Source organism: Oryctolagus cuniculus, chromosome 5, assembly GCF_964237555.1.
Source record: "Oryctolagus cuniculus chromosome 5, mOryCun1.1, whole genome shotgun sequence".
Lineage (NCBI taxonomy): Eukaryota > Metazoa > Chordata > Mammalia > Lagomorpha > Leporidae > Oryctolagus > Oryctolagus cuniculus.
Genome location: NC_091436.1, coordinates 137111023 through 137128815, shown reverse-complemented (window position 1 = coordinate 137128815; position 17793 = coordinate 137111023). Strand labels below are relative to the sequence as shown.

Below are 17793 nucleotides of genomic sequence, written 5' to 3'. Positions count from 1 at the left end.
CAAGTAAAGTTCCTGGGAATGAGCATCCTAGGAAGCATTAGGTGGTGTCTCAAGTATTTAAATCCTTGCCACACATGTGGGAGACTTGGATTGAGGTCTGGGCTCCTGGCTTTGACCTAGCCAGCCTTGATTCTTGTGGGTATTTAAGGAGTGAACCAGCCAATAGGTGATCTCTCTATATCTCTGTTTCTCCAAATTTCAAATAGAATGAAAATAATGAGTAAATAAATAAATAATTTTAAAAGTTTTTTTTAAATAAAACATTGGTACATTTGAGAGGCAAAAATCAAGACACGAATATTACACATGAATGATAAAGAAAAAAAGGCATTTAAAAAAATCATAATCAAAAATACAAGGAATATTCAACAGGTTTGTGAAAATGCATATTATGAAAAAACCATGCATGGATTTCAAAATAATTTTGTTCCCAAATACATATATCTTTTCATCCCCTTTTCCATAAACATTTTAAATTACCAACAAACAGATAAGAGAGAATTTCAGACTACCAAGAAAACATCTGGAGATAACCAATGCAATGTTGGAAGATTATTTGTGTACAGATTGTACACATTGGTTGTTAGTAACTGGATCTATACTCAGATCAATCAGGATTTGTGATGAGAGAGAGAGAGAGAGAGAGAGAGATATCTTCCATCAGTTGTTCATTCCCCAAATGACCACACAAAGCCAGAGTTGAGCAGATCTGAAGCCAGAAACCAGGAGCTTCTGCCAGGTCTCCCACAAGGGTGCAGGAGCCCAAGGAGTTGGGCCAGCTTCTACTGCATTCCCTGGCCATAGCATAGAGAAAGATTGTAAGTGGAGCAGCCAGGACTCGAACTAGTGCCCATATGGGATGCAGGCACTGCAGGCCTCAGTTTTAACCCACTGCACCACAGTGCTGGCCATTGAATCCATGCTTAATGCATATTAATTAGTCAATTCGAAACTCCAGTGCAGGTAAGTATTTTAATCTCATATTTTGTGGTGCTATTTTCACTTTGTTTTATTTTTAACATTTATTTTATTTGTTTATTAATTTTTTTAACCAGAGACCTTTTATTTAAGGCTTACAAACTTCATGCATTTCATAAATAAAACTAAGATCTTTTCCTGCCTTTCCTGCCATGTGCTATTTCGTGCACTATTCAGCATTAGATTTACATGTGTTCTTCTTTGTTCTTTCTGGGACATAGGTACTTAACCTACTGTGTTAAAATTTCTATTTCTCATGTTCTATCTTGCTTTATCTGTAAACATATCACTTGGTATGCCCTATATAAAAACAAAAGAATATTAAGTAAAATTAATTTTTTCCTTTTAATCTGCATTGTTTTACAGATTTCACCATATCTTTCTTACATTAGCATCCATATTTAAATTGAAATTTCTTGATTGACAAAAATTATATATTAATGTTGTAGCACATAATATATTGATATATATTTGTATACTTCTGTATACATTGTGGAGTGGTTAAAACAGGCTAATCAACATACTCATAACCTCACATACTTAATCACTTTTTTGTGTTAAGAACTGAAGTAGCCCCTTGACAGTAGGGACTCCATTTTAGAGTCCTTGAGACTCCAACACCCCCCCTCACCGTGAGACTCTGAACTGAAACTATGGTTTCAAATAGTCAAACAATAGCAGTACACTATATCACCCTTGGCAGAGCACAAAAACCCCCTAGCATGATTGCTCAAGCTTACAAGCACAAAAAGTTGCCCCTGGGTTACCTGGGTTCATAATGAAGATGTGATTTGTCTGTGTCTTACCTTAATGTCAAGTCCTAATTGCTAATTGTATGATTGTAACTAGTATTGTCAAGATTATGATAAATATTAATTTCACTTAGGTTTTGAGTTATGTTGACCCCAGTAACCATGTACTCTTTTGATTCTCCCTTGGTCTTAACAATTGTGCATAGCAACCATGTATTCCCCCCCTTCCCGGTTTTGCGGTTTTTGCCTTTATAAACCCTAACCTTTGGTTATTCGGGGCTGCTCTGTTCATGTATGATCAGACAGCCCCAGCATGCTGGATAATCAATAAAACTTCCCCGTGCTGTTTGCATAAGAGACGTGTCTCTTGGTGACGTTTTTCGGGTGGTCGACTCTCACATTTGGAGGCCCCAGCGAGATCGCGGCTGCCCGTGGACGCCTCCAACGGACGTCTCTTGGGGTAAGTAAAAAGGCGCCTAAGGTAGGGACTCAGTATATGCGCGCTTCAGGTTTCAGTTCTTCGGGTTACAGGCCTGTTTCGGTTTCAGTTTTGGGTTGGCACGGTACGCACTGTGGCTGGCAGACGTGCCTGGAAGCCCCAGGCTACCACCTTGGGGGACGCCCCGAGAGGACCGGGAGACTGAGGACGCTCAGCGAAACTCCCATCAGAAATTCCCCTAGGCGGGAGTTTTGTGCCAACAGCGGTTACATTTTAGGTTTCAGTTTTTTTCTTTGGAGAATTGCTTTTCTGTCTGTAACATGGGTCAAACTGTGTCCACGCCGCTATCTCTTACTCTGGCTCACTGGCCTGATGTCCGGGCTAGGGGATCTAATCTCTCTCTTTTGATTAAGAAGGCTAAGTGGCAGACCTTCTGTGCCTCTGAGTGGCCGGCCCTCGGAGTGGATTGGCCCCCCGAGGGCTCTTTCCACTTACCACTCATTCAACGAGTGAAAGAGGCAGTCTTCCAACCTGGAAAGTATGGACATCCTGACCAGCAGCCATATATACTGGTATGGCAAGAGCTGTGCGAAAATCCGCCTGACTGGGTAAAGTCTTTTCAAGCCCCTAATGAGTCTCTTGCAACAGAAAATATCTCAACGAAGACCTTGCGGTTGACAAAATCCCCATTCCCCCGGTCCCCAGTTCTCCCTGAGTCTCAGACTGATCTTTTGAACTTTGACGCTTTACCCCCGTACCCTCATGCTCCTCTTTACCTGCCGATTCCTGCTCCTTCCCCTTCGCTACCCCCATCCGCTCCGGCCAGCCCACCAGAACCGGAAACGCCGTCCAGTGCGACATCCACGTCACCTAGTCCCTTGGCGGTGCCCCCTCCTTCCCCGGAGGGACCTGCCAAGGGAACTCGGAGTAGGAGGGCTCACAATCTCGAAGACGTGGCTGTCACATTGCCATTAAGACCTGTGGGCTCTCTACTAGACGGAGAAGGGGGAGGGATGCAGATTTTACAATATTGGCCATTCTCCTCGTCTGATCTTTATAACTGGAAAAATAATAACCCTCCCTTTTCAGAGGATCCAACTCGTTTGACAGGTTTGGTCGAGTCACTGATGTTCTCCCATCAGCCAACCTGGGATGATTGTCAGCAGTTGTTGAACACCCTCTTCACCACTGAGGAACGGGACAGGATACTCTTAGAAGCCAGGAAGAATGTTCCTGGGCAGGATGGGAGACCTACGCAGCTGCAAAATATTATCGATGACTCATTTCCCTTGCGCCGACCTGATTGGGACCCCAACACGCGAGAAGGTAGGGAGCATCTGTCCATCTATCGCCAGTCTCTAGTGGCCAGGCTTCGGGCTGCTGCCCGAAAGCCCACCAATTTGGCCAAGGTAAGAGAGGTAATCCAGGGACCTACTGAAACACCTTCTATGTTTTTAGAAAGACTAATGGAAGCCTATCGCAGGTACACACCCTTCGACCCTCAGTCAGAAGGGCAGCGAGGTTCAATGTCCATGGCCTTCATCGGCCAGTCGGCCCCGGATATTCGCCACAAATTGCAACGATTGGAGGGGCTGCAGGATCTCACCTTGCGAGATTTAGTCAAGGAAGCTGATAAGGTGTTTTACAAAAGGGAAACGGAGGAAGAAAAAGAGCAGCGAAGAGAGAGAGAAAGGGAGGAACAAGATAGAAAAAGGGAGACCGAAAAAGAAGAAAGGGAAAGAGCACGAGACAAGAGGCGGAATCGAGACCTAGCCAGAATTTTAGCCACTGTAGTGGACAGTGGGGGAAGCAAAAGGGCTGGTAGACCAGGCCAACGACGCCGCCCACCTTTGGACTCCGACCAGTGTGCCTATTGTAAGGATAAGGGACACTGGATGAGGGACTGTCCTAAGAAAAAGGCTGCTCAGCTCAAGGCGCCGTCTGCGCCAGCGGTCCTAGCCTTGGAAGAAGATGACTAGGGGCGACGGGGCTCGGACCCCCTCCCCGAGCTCAGGGTAAACTTTAACGTGGAGGGGACTCCCATCAATTTTGAAATAGATACCGGAGCCACCTATTCCGTTCTGCAGAAACCTTTGGGTCCATTATCTAACAAAAGGTCATTAGTACAGGGAGCTAATGGTAGTCAGTATCGGGCATGGACCACGAAACGAACTATGGATCTGGGAAAAGGAAAAGTTCAGCACTCATTCTTGGTGATTCCTAACTGCCCGGCTCCTCTGATGGGAAGAGACTTGCTTACCAAATTAAAGGCTAGAATAACCTTTGAGCCGGCTGGCCCTCGGGTAGAATTCTTAAATTCTTTAGTAAAAACACCAATGACTACTGTGCTCACCATGTCAGTAGAGGATGAGTATCGTCTCCATGAAAAATCAGGAGGGACACAGGAATCAAAAATTCAGCTCTGGCTCACTGCTTATCCCCATTCTTGGGCCGAAACAGCAGGATTGGGGTTGGCTGTGTGCCAGCCTCCAGTGGTTGTCACTTTAAAAGCCAGTGCAGTTCCTGTTCGGGTTAGGCAATACCCCATGAGTAAAAAAGCTCAAGAAGGAATTCGCCCACATATCAAAAGACTTTTGGCTCTAGGAGTTCTAAAGCCTTGTCATTCGGCTTGGAATACGCCACTACTGCCGGTCCAGAAGCCAGGGACGCGAGATTACCGCCCAGTACAGGACTTAAGAGAGGTTAACAGCAGGGTCCAGGACATCCACCCAACTGTGCCTAACCCCTACAACTTGCTGAGCACCCTCAGCCCTGAGCGCACCTGGTACTCTGTGTTGGATTTAAAGGATGCTTTCTTTTGCTTGCAACTACATACAGATAGTCAACTGCTGTTTGCCTTTGAGTGGTCAGACCCCGAAGAGGGGATATCGGGGCAGCTGACTTGGACTCGGTTGCCACAAGGCTTCAAAAATTCACCCACCATCTTCGATGAGGCCCTCCACCAGGACCTAAGCCACTTTCGAATAGATCATCCTGAGGTGACGTTGCTACAGTATGTGGATGACCTGCTGTTGGCCACCGCAACACAAGAACAGTGTGAGTACGGCACCCGATCTCTGTTGCAGGAATTGGCTCGACTGGGGTATCGGGCCTCTGCAAAGAAGGCTCAATTGTGCCAGAGGGAAGTTACTTTTTTGGGGTACACCCTTAAAGACGGGAAGCGCTGGTTAACAGAGGCGCGCAAAAAGACTGTAACTCAAATTCCTGTCCCTACGACTCGAAAACAGCTCCGAGAGTTTTTGGGGACGGCCGGTTTCTGCAGGCTCTGGATACCGGGGTTTGCTTCAATGGCCTCCCCACTTTACCCCTTGCTTAAAGGGAATGAGGACTTTGTGTGGGGACAGGAACAACAACAAGCTTTTGATGATATCAAGCAGGCCTTGCTCTCGGCACCCGCTCTAGCCTTACCGAACGTTGAGAAACCGTTCACTCTGTATATTGAGGAACGCAAAGGGGTGGCTAGGGGAGTCCTTACCCAGACCTTGGGGCCGTGGAAACGACCCGTGGCCTATCTATCTAAACGCCTGGACTCTGTAGCCAGTGGATGGCCCCGATGCCTGAGAGCCATTGCAGCAGCAGCCCTGCTAACTAAAGATGCGGACAAACTGACTTTGGGACAAAAACTGACCATCATAGCTCCGCACTCATTAGAGAGTATTATAAGACAACCGCCTGATAGATGGCTCTCGAATGCTCGTATCACCCACTATCAGAGCATTCTATTGGATAAAGATAGGGTTACTTTTGGCCCCCCGACTGTTTTAAATCCTGCCACCTTGCTCCCGGATGAAACCGCCGATCCAGTCCTTCATACCTGCCAAGACATCCTGGCCGAGGAAGCCGGAATCCGCCGGGACCTGACGGATCAGCCACTACCCAACCCGGAGGTAACGTGGTTTACGGACGGGAGCAGCTTCCTGCTGAACGGTAAGCGACGGGCTGGGGCAGCAGTAGTCAGTGCCACGGACACTATTTGGACAGCCAGTCTGCCGGAGGGAACCTCGGCCCAGAAAGCCGAGCTGATTGCACTGACAAGAGCACTGGAGTTGGCAAAAGGAAAGAGAGCAAATATCTACACTGATAGCCGCTATGCCTTTGCCACGGCCCATGTACATGGGGCTATCTACCAACAAAGGGGGCTGTTAACCTCGGCGGGAAAGGAGATAAAACATAAAGCAGAGATCCTCCGCCTCTTGGCAGCCGTCTTACTGCCCTCCAAGCTGGCAATAGTACATTGCCCGAGCCATCAAAAGGGGACTGATCCAGTAATCGTGGGTAATCGGAGGGCGGATGAGGAGGCAAGAGCAGCCGCTCTGCGGGATCCCGAGGCCAGTGTTCTCATAATAGAAGAGGGAGACCACCTTACACCAAAACAAGGGGAGAAAACGCCAGAACTGCAGGCTGTTTCCTATCTACAGCAAGTCCATCAGTTCACTCACCTAGGAGCACAAAAACTACAAAGCCTACTAAGAGATCAGCCTTTCTCTCTATCTCCATCTGACAATAAGCGTCTAGCAGAACAAGTTGCTAAAAATTGTAAAGCTTGCCAAGCTGTTAATGCTCATCCAACTCGACTGCCGGATGGGAAGAGACTAAGGGGTGATAGACCAGGACAATTTTGGGAGGTGGACTTTACCGAAATTAAACCGGCCAGATGTGGTTACCGTTATTTGCTAGTCTTTGTTGATACCTTTTCGGGATGGGTAGAAGCCTTCCCTACCCGCAGAGAGACTGCACTGGTGGTAGCTAAAAAGATTCTGGAAGACATTTTTCCATGATTTGGACTGCCTCAGGTAATCGGGTCCGATAACGGACCGGCGTTCGTGGCCCAGGTAAGTCAGGGGTTAGCTAAGATTTTGGGAATAACATGGAAGTTACATTGTGCATACAGGCCCCAAAGCTCAGGACAAGTAGAAAGAATGAATAGAACAATTAAAGAAACCTTAACTAAAATGGCTATGGAGACTGGTTTAAAGGATTGGACTATGCTCCTACCTTATGCTTTGTTTAGGGCTAGAAACACTCCTTCCTCTACTATGTTTAATCTTACTCCCTTTGAAATATTGTATGGTGCCCCACCTCCTGTTAGAAGCTTTGCGTCTGCAATAGACACCCAATCTCTACCTTCTACCCCCCTAATTGTTAGATTAAAGGCCTTGGAAGACATCCAGAAATTCGTCTGGCGACAGCTCTCCACCAACTATCGGCAGGAGGAAGTGTCGATGCCACACCAGTACCAGGTTGGAGACTCTGTCTACGTGAAAAGACATCGCGCTGACAGTCTGGAACCGCGTTGGAAAGGTCCCTATGTGATACTGCTTACAACACCGACAGCTGTAAAGGTAGACGGCATCACTAACTGGATCCATGCGTCCCATCTCAAACCTGCACCTGCGCCAGGGCCCGAATGGAGGCTCGAAAAGACTGACAACCCATTTAAACTTCGGATTCGTCGTGTGGGTGGTGGGAATGGGGGTCCTACCCCTAGCTTGTAGTAATCCACATGAGCCTCAGTTATTGACGTGGGAAGTAATCTCCCCCATAGGACGCATAGCTTGGTCTGTTCAGGGGACCCATACGCCGGGAACTTGGTGGCCCCCGTTATATCCTGATGTATGCCAACTAGTGGTAGGATTAGATGATTGGGACCTGGGGGACCTCGATGAGGTCCCCCTTACTCGCCCACATGACCCTGACAATGCTCACACTCACAGGGGGTCGGGGTTGCCGGGTTGCGGGTCGCCAGAAAAAAGATGCTTGTTAAGGCAGCTAGACTATTATGTCTGTCCTAAAGATGGAAGAACCAGGCAACAGGAAAGACAATGTGGGGGGCTAGAATCATTGTATTGCAAAGCATGGGGATGTGAAACCACGGGGTCGGTCCACTGGAAGCCTTCCTCCCAGTGGGATTGGATTTCTGTTCACCGCGATTACATCCCAGAGGGTTATACAATGTGTCTATTTAACCCAAAGGTCCCTGGATGGTGCCATTCGACCCCTCTCTGCAACCCTCTTAACATCACTTTTACTAACAAGGGGAAAGAATTATCCACATTGGCTGAATGGATAAAAGGCAGAGCTTGGGGCCTGCGGTATTATGTTTCAGGGACCGATTTTGGTTTATGGTTTACTATAAGGTTAAAAAAGACAGTAGCCCCCGTAGCAGTAGGCCCAAATCCAGCGGTAAGGCCAAACCCCATCCCCGAGGTCAAACCTAAACCACCATTTAAGCCTGCCCTCACTGAGGCCCCAAGTCCTAAGGTTACTCTGCCAGCAGTTTCCATCAACTCCAGTATCCTACTAGAGACACACCCCCTCTTTAATCTCATCAAAGGAGCCTATACTGCTCTTAATTACACCCAAGGAGGGATTAAGCCCTGTTGGCTGTGCCTATTGGCAGCGCCCCCTTATTATGAGGGAACCGCTATTAATGGGTCACCCAGACCCATGAATTCCACCTCTTGCGATTGGGCAGGGGGACATAAACTTACTCTCCCAGCGGTCTCGGGGCAGGGGTTATGCATTGGGAGAGCCCCACCAGCAGTTGCAAGGACACTCTGTAATAACACTGTTGTTCTTAATACCTCCCTTTCTGGGTATTGGGCACCGCAGGACGGTGCCTGGTGGGCATGTAATACTGGAATTACTCCCTGCATCTCAATTTCTATATTTAATCAGAACAAAGACTACTGCATCATGGTCCAGCTGTTACCGAGAATATTGTACCATGATGCCAGCTCTTTTGAGGATGCCATGGAGAACAAAGTACTTAGAGTTAGGCGAGAGCCTGTATCCCTAACCTTGGCAGTCCTCCTAGGCCTTGGAACAGCTGCAGGTATCGGAACCGGAGCAGCAGCCCTGGTGACGGGAGAACAACATTTATCTCAGCTAAAGGCAGCCATAGCCCAAGATATCAAAAACATAGAAAACTCAGTCACGGCATTAGAACAGTCCCTAACCTCCCTATCCGAAGTGGTGTTACAAAATAGAAGAGGGCTGGACCTAATTTTTATGAAGGAAGGAGGCCTATGTGCAGCCCTCAAGGAAGAATGTTGTTTCTATGTAGACAAAACCGGGGTAGCAAGAGATAATATGGCTCAGCTTCGTAAACGTCTCAAGGAACGACAATGGGATAAAATTCAACAACAGGGATGGTTTGAGTCATGGTTTACCAAGTCACCGTGGTTAACTACCTTACTGTCAGCCATCACTGGCCCCCTAGTAGTTCTGCTCCTGATCGTTACCATAGGCCCTTGCATGTTAAATAGGCTTGTCACCTTCCTCCAAAAACAAATTAGCAATGTAAAACTTATGGTCATTCGTCAACAATATATTAACTTTGGTGAGGAAGATGCTAATGGCCTCTAGGATTAGAGGCCCAGCTAAAAGAAAAGGGGGGAATGAAGTAGCCCCTTGACAGTAGGGACTCCATTTTAGAGTCCTTGAGACTCCAACACCCCCCCTCACCGTGAGACTCTGAACTGAAACTATGGTTTCAAATAGTCAAACAATAGCAGTACACTATATCACCCTTGGCAGAGCACAAAAACCCCCTAGCATGATTGCTCAAGCTTACAAGCACAAAAAGTTGCCCCTGGGTTACCTGGGTTCATAATGAAGATGTGATTTGTCTGTGTCTTACCTTAATGTCAAGTCCTAATTGCTAATTGTATGATTGTAACTAGTATTGTCAAGATTATGATAAATATTAATTTCACTTAGGTTTTGAGTTATGTTGACCCCAGTAACCATGTACTCTTTTGATTCTCCCTTGGTCTTAACAATTGTGCATAGCAACCATGTATTCCCCCCCTTCCCGGTTTTGCGGTTTTTGCCTTTATAAACCCTAACCTTTGGTTATTCGGGGCTGCTCTGTTCATGTATGATCAGACAGCCCCAGCATGCTGGATAATCAATAAAACTTCCCCGTGCTGTTTGCATAAGAGACGTGTCTCTTGGTGACGTTTTTCGGGTGGTCGACTCTCACAGAACAAGTAAAATCTACCCTCTTAGCAATTTTCAAGAATATAACACATTATTATAAATTGTAACCACCATGTTGTATAATGGGGTCTGTTACACTCATTCTCTTTGTTTAGCTAAATTTAGTGTTTGAATCAACATCACCCCAAACCCTAACCTGCAGCTTTTGGTAACTACCATTCTACTCTCTGCTTCTAGGAGTTCATTGTCTTTAGATTCCAAATAAAAAAAACACATAACAAGTGTTATCATACAATGTTAATATTTCTGTGTCTGCCTTCTGTCACTTAACATAATGTCCTCTGGGTTCATCCACAATGAACCAGGAGTGACAGGATTTTCTTCTTCATAAAGTTTTTTGTTTGTTTGTTTGTTTGTTTTACAGACAGAGTGGACAGTGAGAGAGAGAGAGGTCTTCCTTTTCCCATTGGTTCATCCCCCAAATGGCCATTGCGGCCAGTACGCTGTGGCCGGCACACTGTGTTGATCCGAAGCCAGGATCCAGGTGCTTCTCCTGGTCTCCCATGCAGGTGCAGGGCCTAAGGACTTGGGCCATCCTCCACTACCTTCCCGGGCCACAGCAGAGAGCTGGACTGGAAGAGGAGCAACTGGGACAGAACCAGCGCCCCGACCTGGACTAGAACCCAGTGTGCCAGCGCCACAGGCGGAGAATTAGCCTAGTGAGCTGCAGCGCCAGCCTTCATAAAGCTTTAATAGCATTAACGGGTTTTGCAGCTATTAGGCTTTTCCACACTTATGCATCATTTCTTTTTTTCTTTTTAAGGCTAACTACCAATCCTTCATCTTTTTTAACTTTTATGTAATAAATATAAATTTCCAAAGTATAATTTTTGGATTATAGCAGCTTTTTCCCCCCCATAATCACCATCCCACCCGCAACCACCCATCTCACACTCCCTCTCCATCCCATTCTTCATCAAGATTCATTTTCAATTATCTTTATATACAGAAGATCAATTTAGTATAAATTTAAAATTTTTTGCTTGCAGACTTTATAAGTAAGATACATTTAAGGTGTTGTTGTTGTAGTTTAGTAATGGATTTGGCCTTAGAAGGCCTGATGTCAGATATGATACCCTATAGTTCATACACACATTTCATTGTGTATGATAGACCTGTATCATATTCCTGTAGGCAGTGAAAATGGCAAGAGTATTTGTGAAGACGATTTATCATTCTCTTAAAGAGCTAAACATATATTAAATGACCTAACAATTTCACTCCTGAATATTGACTCTAGAGAAGTGAAAATAAGTCTGCACATTAAAAGACTTTGTTAGAGAAACATTCTTGGAGAAAGTAATTGTAGTGCCATTTGAAACAAAGTAACTGTAGTACTGTTTGAAAGAAAGTAACTGCGCAGTAGCACAGCTTGAAAGAAAAGTAGAAAAGTAGTTGCTCTAGCTGGTAAGATTTGAAAAGGGATGGTCTAACTAGACAGCCTAACTACAAACTGCCGTTGCCATGACTATGGGTCCCAGGGAGGTCGGGAATGTGGGCGGGGCTAGCCTCTAGAAACTGTATATAAGGGGCCCTCAGACATTGTAAACCAGAGGTTGCTTAGCCTCTCTCCCCTGTCCATAGTGCCTAGTGCCCGTGGGGAGAAGCTCCTGGTCCGTAGTGCCTAGTGCCTGCAGGAGTAGGCTTGAGTGATCTCTCCTCCTAGTTGCCTAGAGTATCAATAAAGTGTGTTTAGCTTGACCTTCCTCAGTCTCCTCCACTCTTCCTTTGCAGCAACCTGGCCAGTTCCCAGAGGGAGAGATCCTGACAGACTTACATATGAATGTTTATAAGAGTTTTATTTATAACACCTGTAAACTGCAACATCATTAAGGAAATCCATAATCAAACTCTAGTATGTCCAAGCAATGAAATAAGATATTCAATGTTATAGTTTTTTTCATCTGATATCATAATACATTGTTCTTTGTCATGCTTTCTGAAACAGGATTTGGACTGTAATATTTCTTTTCCAGCAGACAGCAACATTAAGCTTTGTAAATAGAAGATTTCTTTAGGAATACTAATGCACAACAGACGAAAGTCCTTCTCTTGTTTCTCACAGGCTTTTCTCCACTCTCTGCTCTGGCACACAGAACTCCTAGCTTGGCTCACTTCCTACTGAGTTTCACTGGTGCCACTGACTACAGTGCAGTCCAGCAGCTCCCTGTTATCTCCCAGTGAGTATTTAAAGCAACTCACACATGATTTCCTAGGAGTTACTGCAGCATCCAGTTTTTTGCTTTTCATTACACCACACAGTAAGCCTCTGTCTCCAGTCAGCATCCATCACACCATCTCTACATAAGTATGGAGACAATTTCTCTCATCCTTGGTGCAACACTGCTAATTCCTTCTTTCCTTAGAGACCTCTGCCTGAGTCCTAGAGGCAGTGTCTGCTATTTGTATTTTCTGTGGCGTTCTCTTTAACCCTTGGTAGGTAAGTAGTTATTACCACAGTGTGATATTTCAATATGCATATACAGTGTATGGATCGCAGGGGTAAAATAGTTCCTCTTTCTTGACATATTTTATGATTGGAGGCTTGGAATATCTGTAGTTTGTTCTAAAATGTATAGTAGGTAATTGCAAATTATAGTCTCTGGACTGTAACAGGAACTTATTTCTTTGCTTCAATTCTGAACAGTCATTATCCAAACTTCCTCCTTTCCCCCCTACCTCTCATAATCTCCAGTAATCACAATTCTGTTCAGATTTAATTTTGCAAACCTTCCACGTACAAGGGAGTACATGCAATATTTGTCTTTCTTTGTTTTATTTAACTAAAATATAAAATCCCCCAGCCCCATCCATTTTGCCACAAATCACAAGATTTCAAGTATTTTTGTGAATGAACGATATTCCATTATGTGTATGTACCACATTTTCTTTCTTTCTTTTTTTAATTTTGGACAGGCAGAGTGGAGAGTGAGAGAGAGAGACAGAGAGAAAGGTTTTCCTTTTTTTCCATTGGTTCACCCCCCAATGGCCACTGCGGCCGGCGCACTGCACTGATCCAAAGCCAGGAGCCAGGTGCTTCTCCTGGTCTCCCATGCGGGTGCAGGGCTCAAGGACTTAAGCCATCCTCCACTGCACTTCCGGGCCACAGCAGAGAGCTGGAGAGGAAGAGGTATAACCGGGACAGAATCCGGCGCCCTGACCAGGACTAGAACCTGGAGTGCCGGCGCCGCAGGCGGAGGATTAGCCTATTGAGCCGTGGCACCAGCCCACATTTTCTTTATCCATTAATGTGATGATGGATACCTTGGTTAAATCTATATCTTGGCTACTGTGAACAATACTTCAATAAACGTAGTGGAACAGGTATCTCTTTACTGTGATTTCGTGTTGTTAGGATATGTTTCAGCTAGTGGACTGATGTACCATATGTCAGTTCAATTTCTAGTTTTTAAAGAAATCTCCATATTGTATTTCATATTGGTTATACAAATTTGCATTCACAAAAACAATGTATGAGAATTCTGTTTTCTCCTCATCCTTGAAAGAATTTATTAGTTTCAGTTTTTTGTTAATAGCCATTCTAATTGGTGAAGTGATATTGTGGTTTTGATTTGCATTTCTCTGCTGGTTAGTGATACTGCATATTTTTTCACACAGTGTTGGTCATTTGTATTTATTCTTTTTTTAAAGATTTTTATTTATTTATTTATTTGAGAGGAAGGGTTTCAGAGAGGGAGAAACAGAGAGAAAAGTTTTCGATGTTCATTCACTCCCCAAATGGCTGCAAGAAAATTTGTGCCGATACAAAGTCAGATACCTGCAGCTTTTTCTGAGTCTCTCACATGGATACAGGTGTCCAACCACTTGGGCCATCTTCCTCTGCTTTCCCAGGCTGGATCCATCAGAAGAGGAGCAGGGACATGAAGCAGAGCACATATGAGATATCAGCACTGCAGGCAGAAACTTAGCCTGATATGACACAGCACCAGTTGCTGTATTTCTTCTTTCAAGGACATTTTACCCATTTATTATATGGATGGGCTGTTTTTATAGTTGAGATTCTCACATCCCTTACATTTACTGATAGTAATATTCTGTAAGATAGTTTCAAATATTTTTCCCATTCTGTCAGATATATTTTCACTCTATTGTTTTCTTTGCAATGTAGAAGCTTCTGAGTTTGCTGTAACCTCACTTGCCTTGTTTTACACTTGTTGCTTGAGCTTTTGTGTATTTTATACACTAAACTTCTGAATATCATAACGTAAATTAGTCTACTTTAAATGTGCTCAGAACACTTATATAAGCCTACAGTTTGGCAAAATCATCCAGCACAAAGCCTATTTTACAATAAAATATTGAATATGTCATGATATATTGACTACTGTACTGAAAGTGAAAGAACTGTTGTATGTGTACAAGAGACACAGTAAGGCATTTTCTAGGCATGGTAAGTATTGAAAACAAAAGCTGGACATCCCAAAAATGCAATAACCCAGAATACTGTAGATATTTCATTGCCCCCATGTTTTTGTTGTTGACTGGGTGCTGTGGATCAATTCAAGTCCCAACATAGCAAAAATGTGCTATACCACACATTTCTATCCCAGAAAGATAAAAATTAAAATACATTTTCTATTGGATTTGTATTGCTTTTTCACCATTATAAAGTGGAAATGTGTGAGATCAATCACTTTAAGTTGCACATATAGACATATATATGTATGTGTATGATTTTGTATCTGTGTGTTGATTTTGCATCTTGATACTATGTTTAATTTTAATTAATTCTAAGAGTTTTTTTAATGGAGCTTTACTGAGTTCTACTATATGGTAGAAATAAAAGACCAAGACATAATAATTGAAACCATAACAAATTTAGAAGTAATGATAAATGAAAAGTTCTTTGACATTAGACTTGGTGAAATTTTTAGGGTGTGACATTAAAAGTTAAGGCAATAAAAACAGAAATAAATAAATGGGGCTACATGAAAATACAAAGCTTATTCAAAGCAAAAGAAACAGTCAAGTAAATGAAATGATAGCTTATGAATTAGAAGAAAATATTGGTAGTCCAGATATATAATAAGGGGTTAATAAAAATTTTAGGTAAAAAATTGAAAAGTTTTGAACTGATGTATTTTCACAGAAGACACACAACTGACAAACAACCATATCAAAATATACTTGGCCGGCGCCATGGCTCATTAGGCTAATCCTCCTCCTGCGGCGCCGGCACTCCCGGTTCTAGTCCCAGTTGGACTCTGGATTCTGTCCTGGTTGCTCCTCTTCCAGTCCAGCTCTCTGCTGTGGCCTGGGAAGGCAGTGGAGGATGGCTTAAGTCCTTGGGCCTTGCACCCACATAGGAGACCAGGAGAAGCACCTGGCTCCTGGCTTTGGATCGGTGCAACGCACTGGCCATAGTGGCCATTTGGGAGATGAACAAACGAAAGGAAGACCTTTCTCTCTGTCTCTCTCTCTCTCTGTCTAACTCTGCCTGTCAAAAAAAAAAAAAATACTTGACATCATTGGTCATTAGGGAGATGACAATCAAAGCCACAATGAAATATCACTTCACACTTGTTAAGATTGCTATTACCAAAAAGACAGTACCTAATAGGTATTGGTGAAGGTGTGGAGAAACACAAACCCTGCACATGGTTGGTAGGAATGTAATTTAAGCAACCATGAGGAAAATAGTAGGTAAGTTCTCAAAATTAGAACAACCACATGACCAAGCAATCTCTCTGGAGTATACAGCCAAAGGGAATTAAATCAGCTTCTTAAAGATATTTTTGCTTGCATGTTCATTGCAGCATTATTCACAGTAGCCAAAATGTTGAAACATGAGTGACCAATAAAGCACGAGAATTGTCACACACAGATATATACGTCTATATATGCATATACATGTTTGTGCATATATATATATATCATACACATGTATATTAGGCACTTCAAAAATGCACAGAAAGTGTGCATTATGCATTATTTTGCACCAAATTAAACTAAACTCTTCTAATCCCCTTTCCACAAAACTTTTGAAGTATACATATTTACATATGCAGATATATTTTATATATAATGTTGTGCACTTTAAATTTATAAACAATAAGTTTTTAAAGAGTGATTCCATATACATAAAATTATAAAATAGATCAAATTAGCATTGTAAATCATAACTGTAGCTGACTAGCTTCAGAAATGGGTACATTCTTTTTTTTTTTTTTTTTTTTTTGACAGGCAGAGTGGACAGTGAGAGAGAGAGACAGAGAGGAAGGTCTTCCTTTGCCATTGGTTCACCCTCCAATGGCCGCCGTGGCCGGTGCACCGCACTGATCCGAAGGCAGGTGCCAGGTGCTTATCCTGGTCTCCCATGCGGGTGCAGGGCCCAAGTACTCGGGCCATCCTCCACTGCACTCCCGGGGCACAGCAAAGAGCTGGCCTAGAAGAGGGGCAACTGGGACAGAATCCAGTGCCCCGACCGGGGCTAGAACCCGGTGTGCTGGCGCTGCAAGGCGGAGGATTAGCCCAATAAATTCTACCTTATTAAAATCTTAATTATATATGTTTTAAAATTTTCTAAGACAGTCCTTTGGAGCCTATAAATGAATTTTGATGTAATAACTGCTAATAAAATTATATTAAACATTTATAGAAAGCTTTTAAAAAAAAAAGAAATGGGTACATTGCCTCAAAGGGACATGAGTGAACTCTCTGAGATGATGAAGGTATGCATCCTTGCTAGGAAAGTATTTATTCAGGATGAATCAAATCAAAATTATTTGGGCTGTACACTTAAAATAGAAGCATTATTTTTTTCAACTTTTATTTAATAAATATAAATTTCCAGGCCAGCCTCATGGCTCACTAGGCTAATCCTCCACCTGGGGCGCCAGCACTCCAGGTTCTAGTCCTGGTTGGGGCGCCGGATTCTGTCCCGGTTGCCACTCTTCCAGTCCAGCTCTCTGCTGTGGCCTGGGAGTGCAGTGGAGGATGGCCCAAGTGCTTGGGCCTGCACCTGCATGGGAGACCAGGAGGAAGCACCTGGCTCCTGGCTTTGGATCGGCGCAGCACGCCGGCCGTAGCAGCCATTTAGGGGGTGAACCAACAGAAGGAAGACCTTTCTCTCTGTCTCTGTCTCTCACTGTCTAACTCTGTCTGTCAAAAAATGAATAAATAAAAATAAAAATAATTTTAAAATTGAAAGTAACATCCTCCTAAAAATGTGTACATGAATGTTTACAGCTGCTTTAAATCACAAATCACCCAAATTAAAAACATGCATGCTTTTCAACTGGTGAAAGGACAAACTGTGGTATATTCATTCATTGTACAACTACTCAGCCAACATGGTAATGTACTATTAATACACACACTAACATTGATGACTATCAAAGACCTTGTTCTGAATGAAAAAAAGACAGGTATTCATTTCTGTAAATTTTATAAGATATCCTTAGAAATGGAAGCGTATAGTTACAAAACGATCAATTGTTGACAAGTTGGTTCTTGTGAGGAATGAGTACCAAGGCATAGTTTAGAAAATTTATGTGAATAATGAAATGGTTATATATCCAATGGTGGCTACATGAGTGTGTACATGTGTAGAAACTCATAGGATGTACTATAACGAGA

The 17793-nt window shown here is 43.7% G+C and overlaps 1 protein-coding gene across 1 annotated transcript; it reads left to right on the top strand.

Annotated features, from left to right (window-relative positions):
- The first annotated feature begins 1546 nt into the window (after positions 1 to 1546).
- Positions 1547 to 7685, top strand: LOC100351960 (uncharacterized). Its single transcript, XM_008249237.4, is given in 1 exon segment — positions 1547 to 7685. A coding segment is annotated over 1 exon segment (5196 nt). The 5' UTR covers positions 1547 to 2489.
- The last annotated feature ends 10108 nt before the right edge of the window (positions 7686 to 17793 follow it).